We start from the raw sequence: 10799 nt of genomic DNA, 5'->3' as shown, positions 1-10799 counted from the left end.
CCCACCCATTGAGTCCAAGTCAACCAATGAGATTGTTTGTGTGTCCAGAGCAGAAATGTTTGAGGAACTAAAAGCACAATCAGCTTGATGCTGAGGAGAAGGGCTGTGCAGCAGAGAGGCTGTTTAGTTTGTTCATTCTACTGCAGTGGAACAACATTGTTCATCTGCTGTCTGTTTGGCTTCAACTACTCCAAAGACATGTTGCTCTACCTCTTTCTCTCTTTGTCTCACTTTATAGGTCAGTTGGACTAACAATTATTGGCTCATTTCACCTGCTGTATTAACCAGATATTTCCTCTACATTTCATTACTAGAAGTCTTTTTGTAAAAACACTTTCTATGACAGAACAATGGGACATTTGTTTTTTTCATGGATCTCAGAATAATCAAAGCTGTGACAAACAGTCAAGAACCTGTGTTGAGTCTCTTGATGTTAGAATCTCTTGCAGACTAACTGACATGAATAACACTCATTTTGCAGCCTTGGGTTCCATGAACAGCATCAATCCACAAAGTACTGAGGAAGAAGTTGCAGAGGGAAGAAACATCAACCTGACCTGTAAATATGAAGGTTTGATCAACAATATCCAGTGGTACAGACAATACCAGAGATCCAGACCAGAGTTCCTGCTCTACATCACAGAGGGAAGATTAATTCATCCAACCGATTCTGATTTCTCAGCTCACATTGACAAAACAGAGAAACGTGTGGATCTGGAGATCATCTCAGCTAAAGTGTCTGACTCTGCTGTGTACTACTGTGCTCTGCAGCCCACAGTGACAGGAAACACCACAACTCTGTACAAAAACCTTTGGAGCAAAGACACAATACTCCACAACATCCACTAGAGGGAGACACACACTGTTTCACTCTGATGGTTTGTGATGACACTTTAGATACTTTTCCATCATGACACACAGTAGTGATGAAGAAGAGGAGGAACGAAGATAATCTGACATGTGAGTCTCCTCCTACTGACTACAGATGTGTCTGATTGAGAGAGAACAGTTTGATTCCAGCTGTAAACATCAGATCAAACCCAACTCATAGAACAACTCTCAGCTAATTCAAACTGAACATTCAGTTACTACATTTCTCCTCTGTCAACATGGAAAAACTCTTTGCAGTTTTGGTGCTTTCAGCTCTCGTAGGTACGTATGATCTTGAGAAAGAAGCTGAAACACAAAAACATTTTCTAAACATGACAGATTGAGTTCAGTAGTTGTAGCTGAAGTTCAGAATGTAACATTTCAAGACGTCATCACTTTCTCCTTAATTCCTTAAGAGTATTAACAGGATCAATTCTTTTCATATCAAACTGACTGTGACTGTGTGAAGTTAATATGTTGATCATATGATGGATATGTGAGTGTGTCTCTCTAAATATAACATGTTGTTTCCCTCACTAGGTAACACGTTGGAAGATGATATTACTGCCATCAGGACTGAAGTGGTTTCATCAGAGGGTCATAGTGTTACTCTGTCCTGTAAATATTCAGTTAAAGCTGATAATCTCCAGTGGTATCGACAGGATCCTGGATCAGCTCCTCAGTATCTGCTCCTGATCACAGATACTAAAGAGCCTGAAGTGATACAAGCAAAACCTCCAAACCCTCGACTGACTGCTAAACTGAACCAGGAGAGAAATCAAGTGGATCTGCAGATCTCCTCTGCTGCAGTGTCTGACTCTGCTGTGTACTACTGTGCTCTGCAGCCCACAGTGACAGGAAACACCACAACTCTGTACAAAAACCTTTGGAGCAAAGACAATACTCCACAAAACCCACTAGAGGGAGACACACACTGTTACACTTTAGAAATATCACATAGAAACTGGTGTATCAATGGTATATTGGTGGTACTACAGCATCCAACATCATTGCTTTATCTCTACTACTTTTTAAAAGGTCAAACTGGTTCACACAACTAGAGGACAAATAAAATATCTCATGGAAATACAAAATTCTTATCTTCTTTTCATTGCTCTTTGTGTGAATTTACTAAAGTAATTGTTTGCAATAAAACATGAGAACAGGAAAAGAGTCTCATGTTGGGTTGAAAGCCAGGAAATAAAAATGGGTTTTCAGATAAGTTTTAATAATAGACACTGAAGGGCCCTGCCTAATGTGCAGAGAGGTAGGGCATTCCATAATTTAGGAGCAGCAACAGCAAGGTAATGGGGGGCAAGACTGTTTAAAGACAGACAAAAACAGAAAAGAAATAAAACAATCTTTAAGTGAACTCTAAAATGCATGAGCAGCCAGTGGAGACATGCCAGAATAGGAGTTATGTGCTCCAACCAAGAGACGACCGGCAGCTTTCTGAACCAATTGGAGACGTGCAAGGGAAGAATCGCAAACTCCAAAATACAGTGCGTTACAGTAATCCAGCTGAGACGTGATAAAAGCATGAAGCCTAGGGTGGGAAAAACTAGACTTCCCAACTGCGCTAATTTGGTGATCCAATTTAAAATCAGTCCACCTTGAAACCCAGATTTAAGACTGTCGGCTTCTCATACAAAGCGAAACGGCTCAAGCCAACCGGGGAGAGATTACCAGAGCCACTTTGACCAAAAACCATCACTTCTGTTTTGTTTTCATTAAACTTTAAAAAGCTTAAGGCCAATCCAGTGCTTAATTTCATCAAGATGTGACAGAAGTGATTTAATGGAGAAAGCATCATTTTTCTTCAGCAGCGCATAGATCTGGCTGTCATCAGCGTAACAATGAAAGAAATACCATGCTTTCTGAGGATGGAACCCAGGGGATGTAGATAAAGGGACAAAAGGAGAGGCCCCAAAACTGAGCACTGGGGAACCCCATATAACAGAGGAGCCGAAGAAGATTCAGAATCAGCAAAGCTCACACACATTGTTCTGTCAGACATATAGGACCTAAACCATTTCAGATCAATACCACAGATTCCCACCAGGTGTTGTAGCTGAGATATTACAATATTGTGGTTTACTTTATCAAGGCAGCAGTCAGTTCCAGCAGAACAAGGATCATAAAATCACCAGCATCTGTTGCCAGAAGGATGTGATTAAATACTTTGTTATGTAGGGATTTAAAGCCAGAAATGTTTCATAGATCAAAATCTCTGAAAATAACATAATGTAAAAATGTTTTTACAGGATCATTCATGTTGTTATATTAAAGTAAATCCTCTGGCCTATTCAACTCTGTAGGTAGATTTTTCTCACATTACTGTTAAGATAAGATTAGATACTTTATCATTGTACAAGTAAAACTTTTGAGCTGCTCAGAGAAACTTCTTGGAAATTATTTCCAAAATTGTTGGTCCCCACCTGTGAACAGGTTTGTTCCTGTAGCAGCTGTACTGTGGCTTTAGAAACAATGTTACACATAGTTATAATTGCGTATGTGATTAAATTTGGCCACTGTAGCTCATTATTATTCTTCATGAGATACCACCAAGACTGTCTTCTTTCACCTACATATCATAACTTCAATGAAATCCTACACTACAGCACATGTTGATCTGAACATGCTGTAAACAAATTTAAGGAAATGATTTCTTCATTTCCACCACCTTTTGCCAATACAGTGGTGAGTAGCCACCTTTATTCTACTCCTGTACAAGTTCATTATCTAGTTGAGGATTCTGTAGCCTCACTGCTTATGATACTAGATACTGTTGCACCCCTAAAAAAGGAAGCAGTGAATCAGAGGAGATGACCTCATGGTACAATCAAAAATGCGCAGCTTAAAGCATGTGTCACAAAAGTTACAAGAGAGTGGCAATTCACTAATATAAAAGAATCCTGTTTGGCCTGGACAAACAGTTTAATAATGTATAAAAAATGTCCTCTGTCATTCCAGAACAGCATATTATTCATCACTAATGGAGAACAATAGGAAAAAAACCCAGTTTCTGTTCAGCACTGTAGCCAGGCTGACTAAGAGCCATAGTTCTGTTGAGCCTAGTTTTCCCTTAACTCTGAGCAGAAATGACTTCATGACTTTCTTTATGAAAGAATTATTAGAGAAAGAATTCACCAGATCCTCCCCCCAAATATTACAGATAGATCTTCATGTACAACAGTGCTAGAATCATCAATAAGGCCCCAATCTCTCTTAGATTGCTTTGTACCCATAGATCTCTCTGAGCTAACTTCAACTATTGCTTCTTCAAAACTAACATGTAAATGGTAAATGGCCACTTGTGTAGCGCTTTTATCCAAAGTGCTTTAGAATGTTGATTCCCAGTCACACACATTCACACATTGATGGTGGTGGCTGCCATACAAGGTACTCACCTGACCCTCTGGGAGCAACTTGGGGTGCAGTGTCTTGCCCAAAAACACTTCGACATCCCCGGGACCAGGGATGAAACCACTGACCCTATGGCCCGTGGACAACTGCCTTACCAACTGAGCTACAGCTCCCATGTCTTTTAGACCCTGTCTCAACCAAATTGGTTAAAGATGTTTTACCTTTAATAGACATGATCATATTAGATTTGATCAATCCATCTTTAGAAACTGGCTATGTACCAAAAGCCTATAAAGTTGCTGTAATCAAACCTCTACTTAAAAAACCTTGTGTTAACCCAGGTTGTGTTAACCAATATCCAATCTCCCCTTTATTTCTAGTACTAGTACTCGAGTACTAGTACTCGAGTCCTAGTACTTAAACAGCTCTGGTGAAACTCACCAACAATCTTCACTTGGCTTTAGATTTTTGACAAGTCTCTATGCTCATCCTTCTAGTCCTTAGAGCTGCATTTGACCCCATTGACCACAATGTTTTATTACAAAGACAGGATCATGGATTTGTGGTTAAAGGAACCGCACTGCATTGGTTTAAATCTTATTTATCAGATAGATTCCAATTTGTTCATGTTAATGATGAATCTTCTATATGACCAAAAGTTAGTTCTGGAGTTCCACAGGGCTCTGTGTTAGGACCAATACTTTTCACTCTGTATATATCACCTCTAGGCAATAATTTTAGGGAAGATTCCATACACTTCTACTGTTATGCAGATGATACCAAGCTATACTTATCTGTGAAACCAGAAAATACTAACAAATTAGTCAAACTTTCTACTTCTAAAGTCAGACAGATCTGAAATTATTGTATTTGGGCCTAAAAATATGAGAATTATGCTGTCTAACAATAAAGTTACTTTAGATGGCATAACTCTGGCCTCCAGTACTACTGCAAGGAACCTTGGAGTTATTTTTGACCAGGATTTGTCCTTTAACTCACATATAAAACAAATCTCTAGAATAGCCTTCTTCCACCTACAGAACATTGCCAAAATTAGAAGCATCCTGTCTGAAAGTGATGTTGAAAAACTTCCATGTGTCCATGTGTAATCGGTGCCACCGTTGATCCCCCTGCTGTCTCCCCATTGATTGGGAGGACAGCAGATAAAGGACCAGGTGTGTTGGTGTGGAGTTGTTTGATTGGAGGCTGGAGGTAATGCTAGCTGCTGTGTCGAGTTTTTGTTTTATGGTGCAGATACGATTATTTTTAAGTAATAAGATTTAAAGTAATGATTCAATTTTCTAGTGTAAATATTTTTGCCCGGAGTGGTTGCATCACTGTCTTCTGCTGTCTCTGTGTTAGGTTTTTGATAAGTTAGTCTGCACGGCTTTGTTTGGCTGGTAGATGATTTTTTTCTTTTTGTTAATTGTTTATCTAGTGTTATTTGCCACTTCCCTGTCCTAATCGGTTATGGGTAATCAGTGGCCTTAATTCCCTCCGTGACATTTAATATATTTTACTGGTTCTATTCAAGAAATGGAGTCAAGTGCTGTGCATTTCATATAAAGCGTGTGTATTTTGTCATCAGACAGGGAGGGTTATTGGGAAGTATATGAAAAGCTGCATGGGACTGTGACTAAGGTTTTAATTGTTTGTGTATTTAATATAATAAAATTCAAATTTGTGAGTGTAAGTTTTGTGTCTGTAAATAATTTAGTGTTTGGGATTGTGGTCTCAGATGCTACACAAGCATTTGTTACTAATTCCCTACTTTCAGGATGCCCCAGTAACTCCCTAAAGAGCCTTCAATTAATCCAAAATGTTGCAGCAAGAGTACTGACTGAAACTAGCAAGAGAGATCATAGTTCACCTTCACTAGCTTCTCTCCATTGGCTTCCCATTAAATCTAGAATAGAATTTAAAACCCTGCTTCTTACATATAAAGCTCTGAATGGTCAGGCTCCATCATATACAAAAGACTTTATAGTACCATATCGTCTGATTACACCACTTCGAATCCAGAATGCAGGCCTACTTGTGGTTCCCAGAATTTCCAAAGGTAGAATGGGAGGCAGAGCCTCTCATGTGGAACTGGCTCCCAATCCAGATTCAGGGGGCAGACACCTGTCTACTTTCAAATCCTTCCTTTTTGATAAAGCTTATAGTTCAAGCTCTTAGTTATGATGCTATAGGTTTAAACTGTTGTAGTGCTTTATTTGTCATTATATATACAAAGTGTTCAATGAAATTTGCACCCAGAGGAAACCTACGGAGAACATGCAAACTCCACACAGCTCCGGTCCGAAATTGAACCCGGGACCTTCTTGCTGTGGGGAGAGAGAGCTGCTCCAAGGGCAATGAGCTCCTCTCCTCTCTCTTCTCTCTTTACATTTATTTGGGAAAAATGCATGACATTAACTTTGTATCTTCTTTCTCCTGTAGTTGTCTGTCTCCTTCTCTGTCCCCCCCTCTCTGTCCCTTTCTGCAGGTGTCCTTAGATTTGGATCCGTGTCTTTTCCAGCGTGCAGCTACTGGTCCTACCAACCTGCCGAATGATTTGGTTTAGCTTTTTGTTGCCATTTTCTTTCCTCTGTTCACTTTCCACTCACCCCAACCAGTCAAGGCAGATGGCCGCCCACCCTGAGCCTGGTTCTGCTGGAGGTTTCTTCCGTTAAAGGGAGTTTTTCCTCTCCACTGTTGCCTAGAGCTTGTTCAAGGGGGAATTGTTGGGTTTTCTCACTACATCTTTATAATCTTGACTTTATCCTGTAAAGTGCCCTGAGATGACTTTGTTGTGAATTGGCGCTATATAAATAAAGTTGAATTGAATTGAAGAAAGCTATAATTCAATGCCAATTCTTGTAAGATGCCTAAACCACCTCAACTTGCACCTTTTTAACTAGGAGACAAGGTGACCTACAAGAGTGGACGGAGTTGCACACAGCGGGACTATTTTCTATGCAAGACATGCAACTTCAAAGAGATCAAAGACTATAAAGTGGTGGACGGGGACAGTGTAGTTGGACAGCAGCTGATGTTGGTCTGCAGAATGACTTTTGAGGTGATGAAGACCAAGTGGTGACTGAGGCAAAAATCAGATGGTGGAAACTGAAAGAGGAAGAGTTCTGTGTGAAATTCAGAGAGAAGGTGAATCAGACTGACTGACAGTGAAGATGTGGTGAATGACTGACAGAAGTAGTGAGGGCGACAGCTAGGAAGGTACTTGGTAAGACAAATGGACCGAGAAAGGGAGACAAAAAGACTTGGTGGTGGAATGAGGAAGTTCAGAAAAACATCAGACGAAAGAGACAAGCAAAAAGGAATTTAATAGGTGGAGAGACAAGGAAAGTAGACAGAAGCTGAACAAGAACAAAATGACTTGTATATCAACTTCTCAGACAACAGGAATGAACTGGGAGGGACAAGATCCCGGTTAGAGTGATAAAAGACAAGTGCTGACAAGCCAAGAGTGTGTTAAGAAGGTGAAGGTAGAACTTTGAGGAGCTGATGAATGTAGAAGATGAGAGAGAGAGGGAAGATCAGAGGAAGCAGCCAGAGTGAAACAGGAAGTGCAGGTAATTAGTAAAGATGAAGACAGGAAAGACATGAAGAGAATGAAGACAGAAAGGGCAGTTGGTCCAGATGACAAACCATTAGAGACATGGAACTGTTTAGGAGAGATGTCAGTGGAGTGGTTAACCAGACTGTTTAGGAAAATTCTGCAAAGTGAGAAGATGTCTGAGGACTGGAGAATTAGTGGACTTGTTCTGATGTTTAACAATAAGGGAGATGTTCAGAGCTGCAGCAACTACAGAGGCATAAAGTTGATGAGCCACAACATGAAGCTGTTTCACCTTTTTTGTACAGTAGCAGCAGTCAAAGCTGTTTGATTCCTCAGAAAGTTATTTCTCTACAGATTTTTCCTCAGTCTGAACTTCAATGATGATGATGATGAATCAGCATCAGTGTCTTTTTAAAGCTTCCATCAGCCTGAATGAAAACAGCAAAGCAGGAGGAGGAGCTCTACAGCTGAATATAAAAGGTTTGACATTAGAATGAACTAAAAGCTAAAACTGAAAAACTTTTACAGTCTTATCCAAGATGAACTTTGAAAGATCTATTAAAATATGATTTATATATTTCACTTAAAGTCTGAGAATAATGACAACTACAATAAAAAAAAAAAATAATCAGAAAAATCATCAGGTGATCAGGTTTTCTTTTACTGTGACCTGACTTTGTCTAACATTGAAGAAATTATAATCATGTCTATGTATTAGCTGGTCCCACCCACTGAGTCCAAGTCAACCAATGAGATTGTTTGTGTGTCCAGAGCAGAAATGTTCGAGGAACTAAAAGCACAATCAGCTTGATGTTGAGGAGAAGGGCTGTGCAGCAGAGAGGCTGTTTAGTTTGTTCATTCTACTGCAGTGGAACAACATTGTTCATCTGCTGTCTGTTTGGCTTCAACTACTCCAAAGACATGTTGCTCTACCTCTTTCTCTCTTTGTCTCACTTTATAGGTCAGTTGGACAAACAATTATTGGCTCATTTCACCTGCTGGAACAGGATCAAATGTCTTCTCCTCTCAGCCTCATCAACAATGTTCATCTAATGGCTTCATTTTCTCTACTTTTTCCAGGTCTAATAGCTGGAGACACAATCTCTCCTGAAGGTGGGGGAAAGTGGGACAGAAGGACAATCTGTCAGACTCAGATGCAACTATCAGACAACTGAGTACTATGCTGACCTTTACTGGTACAAACATCATTCTGACCTTCAGGCTCCTCAATTTATACTTTGGAATCGAGGGAAAGGTGGAAATGATAAATACATCCCTGATCCTCAATATGAATCCCAAACTTCAGGTTCAACAACTGAACTGACCATAAAGACACTGACCCTGGCAGACACAGCTCTCTATTATTGTGCTCTAGAAACACAGTGATACAAAGTGTAGAAGAGGCTGTACAAAAACCTGAACCCAGATATCTGACTCCTCTTCAAAGAGGAGGGAAGTGGTTTTCAAACCACAGCTTCATATCAGATGGATTCTGCTAATTCCTGCTTTCTCACAGTCACTGTGGTTCCAGCTGCTAATGAAACCCACAAACAGGGAGGAGCAACACTGTCAAAGAGCAGAAGAGGAAAGAACTCCCACTGTCACATCCATTCAATATCTAACCCATACAGACCACAGATACTGTGTGGAAGATGCTCTCACTGCAGTACTGTGGAATTGTTCCTTTGTTTGTTATCATTCTAAAAGGTAGGTTCAAGCAGAAATAACAACTGTTTGTTAAAAAGCACTGGAACAGGAAATCAGAGTTTAACATCATCTTTAACTACATTTCTCTCTTCCTTCAGGTGTCAGCTGTGAAGATCTGACTGCAGTCAACAATGAAGAGTTCACTTTAGAAGGCAGCAACGTTCCTCTGTCCTATAAATACTCCAGACAAGCTGCAGCTGATACTTATTTCTTCTGGTATCGACAATATCCAGGAAAACCTCCAGAGTTCCTCATCTCTCACACAGGATCAGGCAGTGTCCTAACAACAACAGTCTCTACACTGTCTGTGAACATTAGTGGAGATAAAACCCAACTGAACCTGCAGATCTCCTCTGCTGCAGTGTCTGACTCTGCTGTGTACTACTGTGCTGTGAGGCCCACAGTGACAGGAAACACCACAATTCTGTACAAAAACACAAGCTGACACACTGACAAGCTGCTGGAAGCCTTTTTTCCACACTGTTGAAGTGAACTTTCTCCCTCCACTAGAGGGCCTCATTATCAAGTAGGCACTGCTCTACTTCTGCACTGTGTTCAACCATTGTGTCAATAAGAACTGCTGCTGTGAAGAGAACAATTGTCAGACTGAAGGTTGAACATCACACACTTTCTCCTGTTGATTTCCACCTGCTTGTACACATGGAACATTGGCTCTGGATTCTTCTTGCTGCTCTTTGCTGTGGTGAGATACAAACAGTTCCTGAGCTGTAAAGTTAGAGCTGATCATTCTCACTATAACAACAGTTTATGGTTCAAATTGACATTGATCACTGAAAGTCAACTCTACATATCTGTGTGTCTGACGCTCTGTGTAGGTAACTGTTTAAAGCTACTGATTGTTCTGCTTTAATCCATCATCTTTATTGATTCATCTCTTCCTCTGCATGTTCTGTTCTTCCCCAGAGTGTAAAGGAGAAGACAAAGTGATCCAGACAAGAGGAGATGTTACTGCTGCTGAAGGAGACACTGTTACACTGGACTGTAGATTTGAGACAAGAATAAGTCCAACTCTTTTCTGGTACAAACAAGAAGGAAATGATCATCTAAAGTACATGCTGAGATGTTTCTCAAAAACAGTAGATAAAGCTCCAGAGTTTCAGAGCAACAGATTTGATGCTGCAATCAACGGGACATCAGTTCCTCTGAAGATCCAGAAGCTTCATCTGTCTGACTCTGCTGTGTACTACTGTGCTCTGCAGCCCACAGTGACAGGAAACACCACAACTCTGTACAAAAACCTTTGGAGCAAAGACAACACAATACTCCACAACAT

General features: G+C 40.3%; 2 gene segments (V, D, J or C); both read left to right on the top strand.

Annotated features, from left to right (window-relative positions):
• Positions 1-492: 492 nt before the first annotated feature.
• On the top strand, positions 493-849 carry LOC137098479 (T cell receptor alpha variable 12-3-like). The segment is given in 1 exon segment: positions 493-849. A coding segment is annotated over 1 exon segment (357 nt).
• Positions 850-7756: 6907 nt separating this feature from the next.
• Positions 7757-9950, top strand: LOC137098478 (T cell receptor alpha variable 8-6-like). The segment is given in 2 exon segments: positions 7757-7811; positions 9604-9950. Coding segments are annotated over 2 exon segments (402 nt in total).
• The last annotated feature ends 849 nt before the right edge of the window (positions 9951-10799 follow it).

This window comes from Channa argus, chromosome 14, assembly GCF_033026475.1.
Source record: "Channa argus isolate prfri chromosome 14, Channa argus male v1.0, whole genome shotgun sequence".
Lineage (NCBI taxonomy): Eukaryota > Metazoa > Chordata > Actinopteri > Anabantiformes > Channidae > Channa > Channa argus.
This window is presented reverse-complemented; position numbering and strand designations above follow the sequence as displayed.